Raw genomic sequence first — 19,882 nt, 5'->3', positions numbered from 1 at the left:
TGCTGGGACCGAGCCGGGCCCGGGAGTTGGGCGGCTGGGTGGCTGCGCGGGCCTCCGGGTCCTTCTCACGCAACTTCTGGGCACCCCGCCCCTAGCCAGGTGGGGCCGGGATGGACCGCGTGACCTCTGCCCCCTGGAGGGATGTGCCAGACTCATGCACGCTAGCCTGGGGAGGCATGTGCGCCGGGCGCCCCCCTCTTTAGTCCCTGGGCCCCCTCTCTTGCCCGCCCAAGGGCCTCCCTCTAACCCTTTTCTCGGCCACCAGGAGATCCACTCGCTGCCCGATTTCTCTGCCATGCCAAAGCGCTAGCAACCCTGGGAACTTCGAGGGCCCGTGGGTCCTGACTGGAAGTACCCTTGGTTTGCAGCATTCCAAAGTGGCCCTAGAGGCGCCTCAACGTATCCCCGCTAGTGCGCGCTCGGCGATACTGCACTTTCTCCATCCCTTCCCGCCCCTCCGTCAGGGAACGCTGACTTCTGCTAGTCGTCCGGGCTCTGGGGTTGGGGGGGTGGAGGGCTCTGGGGGAAGGGGCCAGCCCATCGGCGCCTCTGGTCTTCCGGCCCCGGTGACCTCGGGGCTGGGGTCGTCGTGCTTCTCACGCGAGCATGGACTCAATAACCCGGGTTAGGATGTCATCACCCGCAGCTCCGCCCCTCCCTGCCTGCCTGGCTCCCATCCGCTAGTAGTGAGGAGGAAGCAATTGCACCCCCAAATTTCAGTGGGTGCAAAAATGAGGGAGAGGGGTCCCCGTGCCCGGGGATAGAGCACCCCCATACCCTCTTTCGGGCTATCATGGGACTACTTCCCCCAAACCTTCTCAGCTGGGCTCTGCCCTATCCATGGGGTACCTCGGAACTGGGGGTCCCAGGTACACCCCTTTAAGTGCCGGCACTTGGTTGAGGCATCCCATAGTGTGTTCTTACCTATCCCCTTGCGTCCTGTCTCCCCACTCCTCTCTCCATCCTAGAGCGACCATTCGCCAGCCGCACCCCCCCACACCCCCGCCCCATCCCAGCGCTCCAGGAGGCGTGGCCACACGCGAAGGCCGCCTATAAAGGTGGCAGTGCCTTCACGCTCACCCTGAAGGTGACAGTTCCTTGGAGCCTTCCCTGATCTTCTTCGGGGGGTCCCTGAGTCCAGGGACCACTCTTCCCAGCTCAGCTCTGCACCCCGCCCCCCCGCAGACGCAGGTGAGTGCTGGGGGCTTCTGGGTTGTCCCTTCCCTCCCCCCAAAGGAAAATTTTGATTCATCAAGGTCTTTCTGGTGTAGCACCTCAAAAAAAGGAGGCTAAGAGTGTCCTTAGTGAGGAGGCAGTCTAACTTCCTCACTAAGTGGGGAAACTGAAGCCTGAGGAAGGGCAGGACTTGCCCGAGGTCCCACGACTAGTATCAGAACTCTAGATGCAGATGCTCCCCTCTCAGGGCTCCAGGACCCAGGCTCCAGCTCCATCTCCCACTGACTCCATGAATGCCTTGGGGCTTCCCCATGAGGGTCACCTGGGAGGCTGGCATAAGGACACAGGTGAGCCAGTGCAGCCCTCCTTCAGGCTGTGTGAGGGGGGCTTCTCCTGGGTGGTCAGGGTAGATGGAGGGGGCAGGTTGGGTTCTTACTAGCTGTACCCTGACTTATCTAAAAGCTACCCCTGGCTGGAGACACCCTCCCAAGGCATAGCTTGTCAGTGCTGAGGTGTGCTGGCCCGACATGGGAGGCTGGTCTGAGTGGAAGTCCTGGGCACTGCCGAGAGGCCTACCCTGTTCCATTGACTGACTGTCTTCTCTGTCCTCTGCTGGGGGCAGTCAATGTGAGAGACTGCCCGCTGCAGAGAGCTTGACCCTGAAAACTCAGCAGTCACACCTCTCTTGGCCTCCTACCATCTTTTTTGTTTTCAAAATTAACAGCCACAATAGTTTATTTACCATTGAACTCTTTATATTTACAAGACAACCAATTTTACACATCAGAAATGGTATAAAAGTATGAATTACAACAGAGACAACAATATGAAATGGGCATAAAACAAAGCTGAAGTGGACAGAAAAGCAATTTCTCTTTTTAATTTATTAACACTAGCTTAAACCTTGTTAAGGAAAGAAACAAAGAACTGTGTTTTAGGAGAATTGCTGGGCCTTCAGTTGAAGATTGAACTTCACAGTGTTGTATCCCACGTAGGGAAAAAATAAGACTAATTTTCCCCCCACACTTTAACACACTGTAATTTTGCTCTTGGAACTTTGCTAATCTACTCTCTAACCTCCTTCTCAACAAAACTTCAACATATCCAAATCAAAGGAGAATTGATCAGACGATTGGCCTCCTACCATCTTATGAAGGCTAGAGGTCTTTGGGGCACCCACTGTGCAGAAGGGAAAACCATGGCACACCAAGGCCTAGCAGTATCCCCAGTTCACTCAAGGAACTGGGACTAATGTGTGCTTTGGGATTCAGCTCCTCCAGGAAGCCTCCCTAGACAGATGGCTATAGTAGTTGAGGTAGGAACCATATAACCTCCCCATCTTGGCTGGCTCTTCTGTGGGGAAACCTCACTAGTCAGACTGTGAGTTTCCCCAGGTCAGATCTGGGTTTTCTCTTCTCTGAGATCAGCTGGGCACCCTGAATCAGAGATCATGTCGCACTCCCTCTCTCAGGTGATGTGACTGGAGGTGAGAAGGGTAAAATGAACCGACTAATCCAAGGCCACATCATAGAGCCTGGAACACTGGGTGTCCTGACCACCGGTCCAGGGCACCAGTAAGATGTCCCAGTCCGAGCCCCATGCCTCGAAGAGAGTAGTCCATGAATTTGCACACCCTTTCTAGACCGAACCTAGAGAGGAAGTATTGTCTCAGCCTCTGTTAAACTCAGCTCCATTCCTAGTTTCCCAGATTCCAGTCTGGAGTTTTCTTGCAGCCTTTGCCTGGTGGGAGCCTTCCATTTATTCACAGCTCTCTTGTGACTGGCAAATGGAGGAGGCCCAGACTATTCATTCATTGAGAATTGAGCCCAGTGAAAACCCTGGCCTGGAATTCTGTGACCGGGAGCCTCAATCTAGCTGGCCTCCAGCTGCTTTTAAACCGTGGGTCAGTTGAACTCAGAGAGCTGGGGATGAGGGCAGAGTGGCTTAGACAGTAAGTAAGGGGGCAGTCCCCTGTCCCTGCCCCACCCTGTCCCAGAGTCTGGCAGGATTCCCTAGACCCTGGGTTTGAGCAATAGAGAACTGAGCGTTCTGGGAAAATCCCTTTTCATCGACTGATCTGACCACTCTTCCAAGGGAAGTGCCTATGACAGGAGCTGGAAACTTCCCGGGGAACTTTCCCTAAGAGGTCTGAGTCCTGGCTCTGTCTGAGTGCTGGGTGGCTTTAGCCAAGTCAGTGCCTCCTCTGGAGGTGAGTTTCCCCAAATGTGAAATAAGGCTGAAGGAGTGGATGATCCGTTGCTCTCTGACAGTGTTTTCCCTAGTTGGGTGGGTAGTACTCACGGGGAATTGGGTGATACACATCGATTATGTGTTTATTTTAATATATGTTAGGGGAAAAAAAATCCTGTACTTTCACACAGATATTATGGTTTGGAATGCTGCTAACTGTGTGGATTTGAAGTTGATTTTAGAAAAATACGAAGTAAGTAATAGTATAGGTGCTCTATGGAAATCACAGGCTGATGTTTAGATTGGTGCAGCGGTTAAGAGGAAGTGCTCTGGAATTAGGCAAATTTGGATTGGGATTTGAATCCTATACGTCCTGGCTGTGTGACCTTGGGCAAGTCACATACCTTCTCTGAGCCTCACTGCAGTCTACCACATAGGCTGTGGCCAGGACTGAATGAAGAATAACTAAAATTCTTGGCTCATAGTAGCAGCTCAACAAACAGCTTCTCCTACCTCCTCTTCCCCTTCATGTCCAGTGAACAGTTCTGGATGAGGTTTTCCATTTCTTTGACCAGTGTGCTGACACTTTAGGACACTGGCTCCTCCCAGCTCCCCATCTGATGTCTTGATCTTTCCCTCCTATCCCACCTCTCAGCGGCCACCTTGGAATCTCTACACCGATCATGTTCTCTGTGTTTGGACTCTCCATCCCCATCTCGGCCACAGAGCTTCTCCTGGCCTCTGCCACCTTCTGCCTGGTATTCTGGGTGGTCAGGGCCTGGCAGCCTCGGGTCCCTAAAGGCCTGAAGAGTCCACCAGGGCCCTGGAGCTGGCCCCTGATCGGGCACGTGCTGACCTTGGGGAAGAGCCCACACTTGGCCCTGTCGCGGCTGAGCCAGCGCTATGGAGACGTGCTGCAGATCCGCATTGGCTGCACACCCGTGCTGGTGCTCAGCGGCCTGGACACCATCCGGCAGGCCCTGGTGCGGCAGGGTGATGATTTCAAGGGCCGGCCTGACCTCTACAGCTTCACCTTAGTCGCTGATGGCCAGAGTATGACCTTCAACCCAGACTCTGGACCAGTGTGGGCTGCCCGGCGACGCCTGGCCCAGAATGCTCTCAACTCCTTCTCCGTTGCCTCAGACCCGGCTTCCTCATCCTCCTGTTACCTGGAAGAGCATGTGCGCAAGGAGACTGAGGCCCTCATCAGCAAGTTCCAGGAGCTGATGGCAGAGTCTGGGCGCTTTGACCCCTACAGGTATGTAGTGGTGTCAGTGGCCAATGTCATCTGTGCCATGTGCTTTGGCCGACGCTATGACCATGAGAGCCAAGAGCTGCTTAGCATACTCACTCTGAGTAATGAGTTCGGGGAGGTGACTGCCTCTGGGAACCCAGCCGACTTCATCCCTATCCTCCGTTACCTGCCCAACACTGCCCTGGATGTCTTCAAGGACTTGAATCAGAGGTTCTACATTTTCATGCAGAAGATGCTCAAGGAACACTATAAAACGTTTGAGAAGGTACAGGCTGGGGAGGGGCAGATGAGTGGTAGGGAGTGGGTAGGGTCAGGGGTCAGGAGGTCAGAGATAACTGGAGCAGCGTAGGGTTTGGCAGGCTCTCGCAGGCCTTCACCCTGGGATTTTGAAGCCAGTAGTGGAGGGGACTCCATCCTTGGCAGGGAGATATAACTTTTTCTTGACCAGCCCTTCTATCTTTCCATCAGACAGCAATATTTACTGAATAGCCTGTCCATGCAGGACCCTAGGACAGTTATTGTGGGGACCAGAAAGAGTTAAAGAGTTGGTCTTCCGGCCTCATGGGAGAGAAAAGGGTAAAAAACATGTCCAGATGATGATGGTACTGGACTCTGTGTCAGGTGTCCCTCGAGTTGGGGCTGCTAGTATCCTGAGTCAGGAGACAGCTTTGGAGAGGCAAGAGAAGCTGCAGTGGTGGCCTCGGGCATGGAGCAGTCACCTGCTGAAGGAAGATGCTATAGGGATGGGAAGGGACCAGGCCTGGATGAGAGGCAAGTCTGGCTTTGGGATCTTGCTCACCCGTGGGCCTTCCCTACCCAGGGCCACATTCGGGACATCACAGACAGCCTGATTGAGCACTGTCAGGACAAGAGACTGGACGAGAATGCCAATATCCAGGTGTCAGATGAGAAGATCGTTAATGTCGTCATGGACCTCTTTGGAGCTGGTATGAGCTACCCCGTTGTGCCCTTCCTCTTCCCAGCTGTCCTGACCCACCAACCACCTAACTTTGCCCTCTATTCTCCCCTGGCCAGGGTTTGACACAGTCACAACCGCCATCTCCTGGAGCCTCATGTACCTGGTGACAAGCCCCAGGGTGCAGAAAAAGATTCAGGAGGAGCTGGGTAGGTGGTGGCTTCCTTCAGTGTGCTCAAGGCAGGAGGTCCGGCCAAGGTCTGAGTGGCTGCTTCATCTGTCTGGTCCTTTCTGTTCTGCAGACACAGTGATTGGCAGCGCACGGCAGCCCCGGCTCTCTGACAGACCCCAGCTGCCCTATTTGGAGGCGTTCATTCTGGAGACCTTCCGACATTCCTCCTTCGTGCCCTTCACCATCCCCCACAGGTGAGGCTCCACGGGTCCGCTGCTGTCTGTTGCTGGGCCTTACTCCAGTTCATGTACCTGATCAGGGTAGCGGGAGGGACACGGTATGGGAGGCAGGGGGATCTCCTTGTGGCCCTGAGCCTAACTGAGCTTCCCCCCTCCCCAGTACCACAAGAGACACAAGTCTGAATGGCTTTTACATCCCCAAGGGGCGCTGTGTCTTTGTAAACCAGTGGCAGAGCAACCATGACCAGTAAGTTGAGAGGGGGCAGGGGAAGCTTCACTCTCTCCTAAGCTTCAGACTCTCCTGTCCCTGAGCTACTTGCCTAAACCCTATTCTTTTGAGCTGGGGCTCAACCCACCTGATGGTTCTGAGCCCCCAAGCTGCTACTTCAGCTGCCTCTCTTCAATTACAGGAAGCTGTGGGATAATCCATCTGCCTTCTGGCCAGAACGGTTTCTCACCGCTGGTGGCACCATTAACAAAGCTCTCAGTGAGAAGGTGATTCTTTTCGGTTTGGGCAAGCGGAAGTGCATCGGTGAGACCATCGCCCGCGGGGAGGTCTTTCTCTTCCTGGCCATCCTCCTGCAGCAGGTGGAATTCCGTGTGACCCCGGGTGTGAAGGTGGACATGACCCCCATTTACGGGCTGACCATGAAGCATGCCCCCTGTGAGCACTTCCAGGTGCACATGCGCTCTTAGGGGACGGAGAGCCCTGCAGCCTAGACTCTCTACTGGCCTGTCTGGGCAGCCAGGCCAGGAGGCTGACCCAGGGAGTCTAAACTTTGGCCTAAATGCACAGATATTGTCTGGCTGACTTTTTGCTGTCTGAGCTGTGGGCAAACCTGAGAGATTATACCTGCCCCCTACCCTGGACTTGTCCTTCTGTGCACTGACCACAGACAGTGGACACAACAGGGGTCACACAGGAGCTAATGGAGCCCTTCCGAAGTTGTGCTTAAGCTAGGAGGCCTGGAAGGGATAGGGGGTCCTCAGGCCTCTGGAAACCTCTAAAGAGCTCTCTGGAAGCCCCTGGGCTCACCAGCTGGCTGGCTCTCTGTTCAGGCTGACTGGTTTGAGAAACATTTAGAGCAGGCAACACCAGGGCCTGTCCAATCTCTTTGACAATTGGGAGCCGTCAAGAGTGAAGGGGAGGGATTTCCCTGGTGGCGCAGTTGTTAAGAATCCGCCTGCCAATGCAGGGGACACGGGTTCGATCCCTGGTCCAGGAAGATCCCACATGCCACAGAGCAACTAACCCCGTGCACCACAGCTACTGAGCCTGCACTCTAGAGCCCATGAGCCACAACTACTGAGCCCACGTCCTGCAACTACTGAAGCCCCCATGCCTAGAGCCCGTGCTCCGCAACAAGAGAAGCCACCGCAGTGAGAAGCCCGCGCACCGCAACGAAGAGTAGCCCCCACTCGCCATAACTAAAGAAAGCCTGCGCGTAGCAACGAAGACCCAAAGTAGCCAAAAATAAATAAATAAATTTATTAGGGGGAAAAAAAAAAGAGTGAAAGGGAGAGGCAGTCCAGGATACTGACACAGTGGTGGTCTCCCCGCTTATACAAGGCTGAGCAATCTGACCACTAGGGTCTGGGACACTGTGCCTGGGAGATCGCCTTCCTCTCTGCAGGCAGCAACAGGTCTGCCTCCTGGCCTTGCAAGGTCCCTGTTCCTGTCCAGGATGGGCTGGGGACTTGTGTTTAAGGGGAGCAGAGAGCAGAGGGAGTGCCCAAATCCAGGCACCAGGACCAGGTCAGGAGGGAAGGGGTAGTAATTCAATTACCTTCTACTGGGTCTCCTTTCCCTATGCCCTGTGTTAAAACGTCTTTTAAAAATGTTTGTATGCAAGGGCCTTTTTATTTTAGCCTGTATTGTACTTGTATGTTTGCATTTACCATATATGAGAGCTTAAGAACAGTTTATTGAGTGCTATGGAAAAAATTCTAACCCAAGTATCCAGAAATGTGTGGGAAGCATCTACCTGAGCTAAATAAAGATATTATCCAAAAGTCATATAGGTGGAGAGTTTTAAAATCTTGAGTGAAGCCATCACTCATCTATGTGCCCACTCTGAGCCCAATCTCATGTTGGGTTTTACTGTGGGAGGACGAAGGGGAGGAGGAGGCGGTGGAGAGGTGAAGCTGCTGCTCTCAGGCAGCTCACGGTCTGGCTGGGGCACAAGACTCTATCACTTCACTGGGTTCCTCCTTCTCTAACTGATCACACATTGATGAAGAACATTCTCTGGACCAGGCACGGGGGGAGATAAAGTGAATAAGACACGGTTCCTTCAAGAGCTTCCCAAGCTAGTCGGGGGAACTAACTCATTAAAACATCACCCAATTCATTGTGATCAGGTCTCTACCAGACAGATACATACAGGAGGGTGAAGCCCAGAGCCAGAGGGGGCTGGGTGGGAGCGGGGGGAGTGGGTGCTGGGAAAGGTTACTAGGTCTTGGGGATATCTGCGTGGGGCCCTCCTTGGAGGATGGGAGGCAGACTCATTTGGGTCTCACAGCATTAGATGCTCAGGTCCAACGGGTGGACTCTGGTCATGGTGTGGGAGAGGGGAAAGGTTCTCAGCTCAGAAGTCATGGTCTGCTCCTCACTAGCCATGCCCGGTTCAGGTCCTGCACCCCTATTAGAACGCAGAACTGGTCACAGATGGAGAACAAAGTGTTTGATTATCAGGCCCCATAGGCCGACTGTTGCCCAGATTTCCACATTGAGATCTTCCCTCTCCACCTGGGATGGCAGAGTAGTGGTGCCAAGTCGGGGCAGAGGCTGGACCCACATAGTCAGGAGCTATTCTGGCTAAGGGACTGAGGAGAGATGCACTGTGACCACAGCCCACCTTTCCTCCTGAAGCATTGTGCAGTGGCCAGGAATTGCCATTCATTCACTGTGCTTTCTGGCAGGAGTGGATAGTTCCCACTCACCAAGAGTTTCAGGCCTCTGCAAGGAAGGAGCTGAAGTCAGCTGGAGCAACCCTGTTTATATAGGAAGATGAGGAATTCGGCATCCAATCATTCCTGTACTGACTTAAAAAATAACTTGTATTATATGCTATAACATAGATGAGCTTTGAAAACATCATGCTAAGTGAAAGAAGCCAGACACAAAACGCTACATGTTGTATGCTTCCATTTATATGAAATGTCTAGGGCATGCAAATCCGGAGAGACAGAAAGCAGGTTAGTGGATGACAGAGGATATGGGCAGGGAGAATGGAAGGTGCAGGGCTTCTTTTAGGGGTGGTGAAAATATTCTGGAATAAGATCTGGTGATGGTTATATAAATTTGTGAATATACTAAAACCTGCTGAATTATGCAGTTTAAAATAGTTAAAACAGTAAAAAAAAAAGTATGCCAATCTTTATTCTAAAAAAAAGGGAGGAATGGGGACAGCATATGCAAAACAATTTATGGAACTGTTCTCACTAATCATATTGGTAATGGTAATATTAATATTTTTATTTTGAGACTATAGAGTAATGTGGGTTAAAACAAAGAGCAACTAATAATGAGAGTATTCTAATTCATCATCCCTTCTATCCTTGAGAACCAGGATCTTTGGCGTGGAAAAAAGGAGGTACACATGTAACATATCAAAGTTTGAGTTAAAAAATATGTTGTGTATATATATATATATATATATATATATACACATACATATATATGATATGTATTGTATATTATTATATTATATATAATATATATTATGTATATACTTTTCTGAAAGTTAGAAACAATGACCAACTCATAGCAATGAGCATCCCTAATGCCTAGATTACCATCCAGGGCTTCTTGGAGAAATGCTGGTTACAGAACTGGGGCAGTAAATATAAAAGATGAGCCTGGGGGCTTCCCTGGTGGCGCAGTGGTTGAGAGTCCGCCTGCCGATGCAGGAGACGTGGGTTCGTGCACCGGTCCGGGAAGATCCCACATGCCGCGGAGCGGCTGGGCCCTTGAGCCATGGCCGCTGAGCCTGCACGTCCGGAGCCTGTGCTCCGCAACGGGAGAGGCCACAACAGTGAGAGGCCTGTGTACTGCAAAAAAAAAAAAAAAAAAAAAAAAAGAAAGATGAGCCTGGAACAGTTGCTCATACAAGATATCAAAGAAGCCACAAACACCACCAGGAGTGGATCAAGCCATTCAGGAGCCCAACTGTAGAGGCTCCAAGAGGCCAAAGATAGGACAACTTGACTGTCAATAATAATAATTGCCATTGATTAAAACCTATCAAATACCTTTGAATCCATGAGTTTATATATATATAATATATATATATACACACACATATATTTAAATTAGTTGTTCATCTTCAGAAAAACCAATTCACTACCTTAAAAAATGAAAAACAAAGGCAAAGAAGCAAGCATTCATTCTACCTTCCCTATGTGAACTATACTTACAGATAACCAAATAGTACATAAGAAGAAGCATCTCTTAATGGAAGTATTCCAATTAATAAATGAAAAAGAAATAATAGAATTGGAATGCCACTATTTTGTATCCACCACTAAATGAATGGATCTGGGCATTGCATCCAACAAACACCAGCATCATAAAAAGGGAGAAAACCAGATATGTGCCTCATGATAAAAGAAGCCAACACTGCCCACGGTATTGCCAAAGGGACTGAACCAGAGTCTGGCCGAGCCTCTGGATCCAGCTGTCAATTTGCAGTAATACAGTGGATGAAGAAACATGCTGAATGGAAGAGGGAACCTCCATACTGTTCTCCATAGTGGCTGTATCAATTTACATTCCCACCAACAGTGCAAGAGTGTTCCCTTTTCTCTACACGCTCTCCAGCATTTATTGTTTCTAGATTTTTTGATGATGGCCATTCTGACTGGTGTGAGATGATATCTCATTGTAGTTTTGATTTGCATTTCTCTAATGATTAATGATGTTGAGCATTCTTTCATGTGTCTATTGGCAATCTGTATATCTTCTTTGGAGAAATTTCTATTTAGGTCTTCTGCCCATTTTTGGATGGGGTTGGTTGTTTTTTGTTATTGAGCTGCATGAGCTGCTTGTAAATTTTGGAGATTAATCCTTTGTCAGTTGCTTCATTTGCAAATATTTTCTCCCATTCTGAGGGTTGTCTTTTGGTCTTGTTTATCGTTTCCTTTGCTGTGTAAAAGCTTTTAAGTTTCATTAGGTCCCATTTGTTTATTTTTGTTTTTATTTCGATTTCTCTAGGAGGTGGGTCAAAAAGGATCTTGCTGTGATTTATGTCATAGAGTGTTCTGCCTATGTTTTCCTCTAAGAGTTTGATAGTGTCTGGCCTTACATTTAGGTCTTTAATCCATTTTGAGTTTATTTTTGTGTATGGTGTTAGGGAGTGTTCTAATTTCATTCTTTTACATGTAGCTGTCCAGTTTTCCCAGCACCACTTATTGAAGAGGCTGTCTTTTTTCCACTGTATATTCTTGCCTCCTTTATCAAAGATAAGGTGACCATATGTGCGTGGGTTTATCTCTGGGCTTTCTATCTTGTTCCATTGATCTATATTTCTGTTTTTGTGCCAGTACCATACTGTCTTGATTACTGTAGCTTTGTAGTATAGTCTGAAGTCAGGGAGCCTAAAGTTCTATTTCTTAACCTAGGTGTGGTTCAAGAAAACTTGTTTTATAAAAATGAAGGGAATAACAGAAATAACTTGTATCGCTCATTGCTTTTTAGAAATATAATTTATATATGTTGTCAATGCCCTTCAGTCAGAGACCACTAAGAACACACCTGTAGTTAAACAAGCTAGGTTTCTTATTCATCACAGTAAGGTAAAACACACACCATGTGTGTGTTTACCTGTAGGGGTCTCAATAAGAGGATGTCAGAAAGAACTTAAATGATTTGGGCTTTGGCTGAGTGATACAGGGGAGGGTTAGCCCTAGGTTGGACATTGTCAGAAAGTGGGGACAATTCTATGATAAGGTATTTGGTGGGTAGCATTGTGACCTTGCTTTTATTTGTGCTCAGACAAAATTATAAACTAGCCTTGTTTTTTTCTGTTTAAAAATCATTGAGGGCTTCCCTGGTGACACAGTGGTTAAGAATCCGCCTGCCAATGCAGGGGACACGGGTTCGAGCCCTGGTCTGAGAAGATCCCACATGCCATGGAGCAACTAAACCCGTGCACCACAACTACTGAGCCTGCATGCTGCAACTAATGAAGCCCACGCATCTAGAGCTCGTGCTCCGCAACAAGAGAAGCCACCACAGTGAGAAGCCTGAGCACCGCAACAAAGAGTAGCCCCTGCTTGCTGCAACTAGAGAAAGCCCACGTGCAGCAACGAAAACCCAACAGCAGCCAAAATAAATAAATAAATAAATTTAAAAAAACATTGATAAGGGACCTCCCTGGTGGCACAGTGGGTAAGACTCTGCGCCCCCAATGCAGGGGCCCTGGGTTTGATCCCTGGTCAGGGAATTAGATCCTACATACATGCCGCAACTAAGGAGTCCCCCTGCCACAACTAAGACCTGGTGCAACCAAATAAATAAATATTAAAAATAAATTTTAAAAATGTTGGTAAAATATACATAATATAAAATTTACCATCTTAACCATTTTAAGTGTACAGTTCAGTGGTATTCAATTCATTCATAATGTTAGGCAATCATCACCACCATCCATATCCACAGCGCTGGAACACTGAAACCCTATACTCATTAAGCAGTAACTCCCTATTTTCTCCTTCCTGCAGCCATTCTACTTCTGTCTCTCTGAAGAGTTTCATTTTTATCATCTTCTCAGAATAACCTGTGTGGAGCTGGTGTTCTGTGAGAAAAGAACCAGAGAAGGGGAGAACAAAATGGCCTATGAGCGTCAGAACAGCCTGTAATAATACTGTGGTCCAGCTGTGAGCACCAGATCAGTTCCAGCTGTCAGGAGCTGCTCTTTCTCCATCCTCCTTTTAGGTCAAGAACAGGCAAAGTTAGGGCTTCCCTGGTGGCGCAGTGGTTAAGAATCCGTCTGCCAATGCAGGGGACACGGGTTTGAGCCCTGGTCCAGGAAGATCGCACATGCCGCAGAGCAGCTAAGCATGTGCACCGTAACTACTGAGCCTGCACTCTAGAGCCCAAGAGGCACAACTACTGAGCCCACGTGCCACAACTACTGAAGCCTGTGAGCCTAGAACCTGTGCTCCGCAACAAGAGAAGCCACAACAATGAAAAGCCCATGCACCACAACAAAGAGTAGCCCCCACTCACCGCAACCAGAGAAAAGCTCACATGCAGCAACGAAGACAATGCAGCCAAAAAAATAAAATAAAAAAAAATAATAAAAAGAACAAAGTCTCAGGACATTCATACATTATATCCAGATTTTCATCATTGCTAAGGTTTTGCTGATTAAGATCAATTTGCTGATTAAGAAGGCCATCCACTGAATGTAGTCTATAATTGAACCAGGATTAATCTTTTATGTTTCTGTTGTAGGATGAGTTATTGGACCATCTGTTGTGACAATGGCTGCCGTACTAGTAGGGCCCCAATGGTACTTAGATTCTGGATAGTCTGTATTGGTACGTATTGTAACATAGGTAATTATCAGGATCGAAGTGACTATTAGTCTTTTGATAGGTCTGGAAGCCAAGGACCTAGATTATTCAATACATGCAATCAAAACATGTCCCAGAATCCAACTGGGCCTATTTTATAGAGTCAGGTTGCTTTTTCTGTTTGCCCTGTCGTATTTACATAGCTGTAGCAATGTTGACTTGGTGGACTAGAGGAAATCACGGGCTATATGATTGTTCATGACAACTCTTGTTAATGGATTTAGAGTACTTTGTGGGCTTTCAGAGCAGTGGGGTCCTATATGACTTCTGGTAGGTCAGAGACAAGCTTTAAACGTTTTTTAGCTGTACTGTTCCCACTGTAGGAATTGTAGTTGGCAGAGTATGCATGAAGAGGAATTCAGTTATTCCCCTTGGAAGTTCTCCTGAATAATCTGTGCTTGCCTCATTTTGGAGGCTTCTGAGTGTCTTTTTAAGGAAGCATGATATACTTAAGTGTCCATAAAAAGAAACACTCATATATTGCTGTGGACATGTACAATGATGTGGCTGCTTTGGAAAACAGTTCTTCAAAAGGTTAAACATAGTTATCACCCAGAAATTCCATTCTTCGTTATGCCCAACATTCTCAAAAATTTTCAGATGAATGTTGTGAAAATATGGCACAAAATATCACACAAAAACTTGCACATGAATGTTCGTAACAGTGTTATACATAGTAGCCAAAAAAGTGGAAACAATCCACATGTTAATCATTTATGAAAGGATAACAAAATGTGATATATCCATATTATTCAGCCATAAAAAGGAATGAAGCAGTAATGCGTGCTGTAACATGAATGTGCCTTGAAAACATTAGGCGAAGTGAAAGAAGCCAGACCACACATTATATGCAGGTCACATATTAAATGATACAATTTATATGAAATATCCAGAGTAGGCAAATCCATGGAGACAGAAAGCAGATTAGTGGTTGCCTGGGTTTAAGGAGAGGGAGGAATGGGGAGTGACTGCCAATGGGTACAGGGTTTCTTTTTGGGTGAGGAAAACACTCTGGAATTAGCAGTGATGGCTGCACAACTTTGTGAATATAGTAAAAGCCATTGAACTGCCCACTTTAAAGGGTGAATATTATGGTATACATATTGCATATATCTCAATTTAACAAAGCACATCAGGGACCAGGAGGCCAGAGTAAACCAGTCTTATAGACTGTTGAAGCTGTTGCTATTCGGTGTAAGAGCCAATCAGGATCTTTCCCCCTTCTGTTAGAGCGAATCAGAATTCTCTCTGCATATTCAGTGTAACAGATAGAAGCCCGGCTGAAGAATTATTTGGGAAAGACTGTATTTCCAAATGAATGCGTGTGTCTATTGCTCGGCAGGTTTAATAAACTCAGCTTTCTCTTTTAGCTGGTCTCCTTATTTTTAATAGTTTGGAAGTTTCATCAAAATAAGGACCCCACATCATGGCAACCCCACAGGACCCTCAAATCTTAAGCGCTCAATTCTGAACTGTTGTGTGGCCTTCTTCCGGTTTGCTGCTGGGTATGTCTCAAGGACAATATTGAACTTCAGGTATTTCTGTTGAGTTCTCATTGCTGTATTTTGTTATCCTAGGATATCCATGGTTCCTCTCTTGGTTAATACTTTGGAGAGCATTAGGCAATCCTTTACTAAACCTGTTTGTCTTTTATTACTTTTTTAAAAAATTTATTTATTTTATTTATTTATTTTTGGCCACGTTGGGTCTTTGTTGCTGCGCGCGGGATTGGGCTACTTTCGTTGTGGTGCGCAGGCTTCTTATTCCAGTGGCTTCTCTGTTATGGAGCATGGGCTCTAGGTGTGCGGGCTTCAGTAGTTGTGGCTCGAGGGCTCAGTAGTTGTGGCTCACGGGCTTAGCTGCTCCGTGGCATGTGGGATTTTCCTGAACCAGGGCTCGAACCCATGTCCCTGCATTGGCAGGCAGATTCTTAACCACTGTGCCACCAGGGAAGTCCCTCTTCTATGACTTTTAATTGACTTGTCAAATGATTTTTTTCCCCATTCCTTGGTAATTTTTGTTCTGATTGTTACAAGGGAGCATCTTTTTTAAGGAACAGATAGAGGCACAGACCTAATAAGTCTCTTTCCAAACTGGCCCTCGAGAACTCTAATAACTTTGGGGTCATACTTATATTTAAAAAAATTTATTGTTTATTTGCAATATAAATTTAACTGGGCATCCTATATTTTTATTTGCTAAATCTAGCAATCCTTATGGTTGTAGGTCCATCAGACTTGTGGACATATAGTGCGGGGCATTCCATGTCTTGTCTGGAGGAAAGGAATGCCTTGGTGGCAAGAGTGTGGTATTTCCTCCTCCACAGCCTTGCTGTAGGATAACATGGTGGCTGCTGGAAGTGTAGTCAGAGGTCTCTGCATCAGTGCGGTACAGCCCAGCTGTGTGCTTGGTTCAAACCTCCATACCTTGTTATAATCATGGTATTTTCTTCTCTTATCTATTTGGGTGTGTCAGCATCTAACCTCAAACTCCTCCCCGTTGAATTCTTGCTTCCTATTGTTTCTCTGTTTGTAACCCTAATTCCTGAGCCCATTTGGTAAAATAACAGTTTTTTATTAAAGAAAGTTTGAGTTACAGTGGCCATTTCACGGAACTTTGGGGAATTTTTAAATTTTATGAGTTTATACCTCCCCAATGTTTTAGAGCAAAAAGGAAAACAAAAACTCAGTCTACAATAGTCAGTCTTTTTGTTGGTGATAAAGGTTTTCATTTTTTGTACACTTTAGGAATATCCATTTAGACAAATCTAACATTAAAAAAAGAGAAAACTACTAAATCAGGTTACTGTAAGGTTCCTTAGAATCTGTAAGGCCTCTGTGCTATCTGCTAAGGACTTGTGTGAATTTAAAATAAGGAAACTCAAGAATTTCTAAAAGAAAGAGATGATTTTAACTTATAGTGTTTTAAATATGCTGATTCTTTAAAGACTTTGTGTGTGTGTGTGTGTGTGTGTGTGTGTGTGTGTGTCTAGCTGAAGCTGAACTCCTAAGGGAAAAAAAAGGAATAATTGAATTAAGTTAATGGCCTTGGTTACTAAGTTGAAAGGTAAAAACCAATATAGGTCACTCAGAGCTTTTAACCAACTTAAGTAATTTAATAATCGGAATATTACCATAAAAGGAAAAAATAAAGCAGTATTTCTAGTTAAAATGAATCCTCGGAAATTAGTCTGGTTTGATAATATGATTTAACCCTGATTTTATCACAATTTTAGATACTCTTGCACTATTCTAGGTGATGCAAAGGTTTTAATTTCTCAGAGAAAGCCTAATAACTGTAGTTCGAATCTCTTAAGTTTCCTATACTAGATTTACTGGTCAGATAAGCTAATATTGCTTTCATTATTATTTATAAAATTGTAGACCAAGTGAGAGAGTGGCATGGACATATATACACTACCAAATGTAAAATAGATAGCTAGTAGGAAGCAGCCGCATGGCACAGGGAGACCAGCTCGGTACTTTGTGACCACCTAAAGGGGTGGGATAGGGAGGGTGGGAGGGAGACGCAAGAGGGAGGAGATATGGGGATATATGTATAGCTGATTCACTTTGTTATAAAGCAGAAACTAACACACCATTGTAAAGCAATTATACTCCAATAAAGATGTTAAAAAATAAAATAAAATAAAATTGTAAACCTATGTGTTCAACTAAATTAAATGATAACTAATGTTTTCATAAAAAGATAGACTTTTGTAACTTCAGACAGTACTGTAAATTGTTTAAATCTAAACTTGAGCTTTCTATGTAAATGCTAAAATGTCTTTTTTTCTGTTAATTTTTTATATTAATATTGATTGTTTTTAAATTAAACTAAAATTTAGTTTTTAAGATCTCTGACTTTGAGCTCTTGAAAGTTATTAATTATTAATTTTTAAGTATAAAATAACCTAAGGAAATTAGAACTTATAGGACAGTGAGAACAAATGTATGGAGTTAAGATGATAGCTTTTTCTTATCCTTTGGCTACATACAAATACAGTTATCCTTTATAAAGCTTAACCTTTTTCTCCAGCTTTATTGAGATATAACTGACTTATAGTATAAGTTTAAGATGTACAATGTGTTGATTTAATACACTTATATTTTGTAAAATCATTACCACATAGCATTAGCTAACATTTCCATCACATCACATAATCAACATTTGTTTCTTCTGGTAAGAACATTTAAGATCTACTCTCTTAGCAACTTTCAAGTATATAATACAGTATTATTAACTATAATCACCATGCTTTACAGTAGATCCCCAGAACTTATTCATCTTATAACTGAAAATTTGTACCCTTGATCAACATCTCCCCATTTCCCTCACCCCCAATCCCCTGGTAAGCACCACTCTACTCTCTGTTTCTATGAGTTTAGCTTTGTAAAATTCCTCATATATGTGATATATTTCAGTATTCGTGTTTCCTTGTTTGACTTATTTCACTTAGCATAATGCCCTCAAGGTCCACTTCATGTTGTCACAAATGCATGATTTCCTTATTTCTCATGGCTAAATAATATTCCATTGTATGTATATATCACATCTTTATCTATTCATCTGTTTGACAGACACAGGTTGTCTTGGCTATTGTGAATAATGGCTATTGTGAATAATGCTGCAATGAACATAGGAGTGCAGATATCTCTTCAAGATCCAGTTTTAATTTCTTTTGGGTATATACCCAGAAGTGGGATTGCTGTATCATATAGTAGCTCAATTTTTAATTTTTTGAGGAACGTCCATACTGTTTTCCTTAGTGGCCGCACCAATTTACATTCTCACCAACAGTGCACAGTTGTTTTCTTTTCTCCACAAGCTAGTCAACGCTTGTTATCTCTTGTATTTTTAGTGACAGACATTCTAACAGGTGTGAGGTGATAGCTCATTGTGGTTTTGATTTACATTTCCCTGATGACTATTGATGTCAAGCACCTTTTCATGACCTGTTGGCCACTTGTATGTCTTCTTTGGAAAAATGTCTATTCAGTTTCTCTGCCCATTTTAAAATCATATTGTTCGTTTTTTGGATATTGAGTTGTATGAGTTCTTTGTATTTTAACCAAAATATCAGATATATGATTTGCAAATATTTTCTCGCATTCTGTAGGTTGTCTTTTCATTCGTTGTTTCTTTCACTGTGCAGTAGTCTCACTAGTTTATTTTTGCTTTTGTTACTTGTGTTTATTGTGCTACATCAAAAAAATAATTTCTGAGACAAATGTCAAGGAGCATTCCCCCTGTTTTTTTCCAGAAGTTTTATGGTTTCGGTTCTTATGTTTACTTTTTTTTTTTTTTTTTTTGCTGTTTGCGGGCCTCTCACTGTTGTGGCCTCTCCCGTTGCGAAGCACAGGCTCCGGACGCGCAGGCTCAGTGGCCATGGCTCACGGGCCCAGCCGCTCTGCGGCATGTGGGATCTTCCCGGACCGGGGCACGAACCCGTGTCCCCTGCATCGGTAGGCGGACTCTCAACCACTGCGCCACCAGGGAAGCCCCCATGTTTACATTTTTAACCAGTATTGAGTTAATTTTTGTGAATGGTGTAAATAGGGGTCCAATTCCATTCTCCTGTATGTAGTTATCCAGTTTTCCCAACACTATTGAAGAGACTATCATTTCCCCATTGAGAATTCTTGGCTCCTTTGTCAAATATTAGTTGACCAGATATGTGAGGGTTTATTTCTGGGCTCTTAATTCTGTTCCATTGGTCTATGTGTCTGCTTTTATGCTGGTACCATACTGTTTTGATTATTATAGCTTTTTGATATAGTTTGAAACCAGGAATTGTGAAGCCTCCAGCTTTGTTCATCTTTCTCGAGATTGCTTTGGCTTTTTTGTGTTTTGTGTGTGGGCGTGTGTGCGTGTGTGTTTGTGTGTGTTTTAGGATTTTTTTTTGGCTGCATCGGGTCTTAGTTGCGGCATGTGATATCTTTTTTGTTATGGCGTGTGGGTTCTTCATTACAGTCCACAGGCTTTTCCCTAGTTGTGGCATGTGGGCTTCTCTCTAGTTGTGGTGTGTGGGTTTTCTCTCTCTAGTTGTGGCATGTGGGCTCCAGGGTGTGTGGGCTCTGTAGTTGTGGCATGCATGTTCCAGGGTGCATGGGTTCTATAGTTTGCGGGCTGTCTTGTTGAGGCGTGCAAGCTCAGTAGTTGTGGCACACGGGCTTAGTTGCCCTGTGGCATGTGGGATCTTAGTTCCCCAACCAGGCTTCAAACTCGTGTCCCCTGCATTGGAAAGCGGATTCTTTACCACTGGACCATCAGGGAAGTCCCAGGATTGTTTATTTCTATGGAAAATGCCACTGGAGTTTTGATAAAGATTGCACTGAATCTATAGGTGGCTT

The 19,882-nt window shown here is 45.6% G+C and overlaps 1 protein-coding gene across 3 annotated transcripts; it reads left to right on the top strand.

The window, feature by feature from the left end:
* The first annotated feature begins 736 nt into the window (after positions 1 to 736).
* LOC132523245 (cytochrome P450 1A1) lies at positions 737 to 7,961 on the top strand. Of its 3 annotated transcripts, XM_060153971.1 has the most exons (8): positions 742 to 1,191; positions 1,424 to 1,523; positions 4,022 to 4,886; positions 5,442 to 5,568; positions 5,657 to 5,746; positions 5,840 to 5,963; positions 6,109 to 6,195; positions 6,359 to 7,961. In XM_060153971.1, exons 3-8 carry the CDS (start codon positions 4,050 to 4,052, stop codon positions 6,642 to 6,644), a joined length of 1,551 nt encoding a protein of 516 aa, XP_060009954.1. In that variant the 5' UTR covers positions 742 to 1,191; positions 1,424 to 1,523; positions 4,022 to 4,049; the 3' UTR covers positions 6,645 to 7,961. The 3 variants fall into 3 exon arrangements, with proteins under 3 accessions (XP_060009964.1, XP_060009954.1, XP_060009944.1); XM_060153961.1 differs by lacking the exon at positions 1,424 to 1,523 and having other exon boundaries at positions 1,016 to 1,191; XM_060153981.1 differs by lacking the exons at positions 1,424 to 1,523; positions 6,109 to 6,195 and having other exon boundaries at positions 737 to 1,191.
* Positions 7,962 to 19,882: the final 11,921 nt, after the last annotated feature.

Source organism: Lagenorhynchus albirostris, chromosome 1 (assembly GCF_949774975.1).
Source record: "Lagenorhynchus albirostris chromosome 1, mLagAlb1.1, whole genome shotgun sequence".
NCBI lineage: Eukaryota > Metazoa > Chordata > Mammalia > Artiodactyla > Delphinidae > Lagenorhynchus > Lagenorhynchus albirostris.
This window is presented reverse-complemented; position numbering and strand designations above follow the sequence as displayed.

Bases quoted from the DNA above. Each gene is read 5' to 3' on its own strand.
- LOC132523245 (XM_060153971.1), top strand. From the start codon at position 4,050: ATGTTCTCTGTGTTTGGACTCTCCATCCCCATCTCGGCCACAGAGCTT. The intron at 4,887-5,441 runs GTACAGGCTGGG...TTCCCTACCCAG, and splicing joins ACTATAAAACGTTTGAGAAG to GGCCACATTCGGGACATCAC. The intron at 6,196-6,358 runs GTAAGTTGAGAG...CTTCAATTACAG, and splicing joins TGGCAGAGCAACCATGACCA to GAAGCTGTGGGATAATCCAT.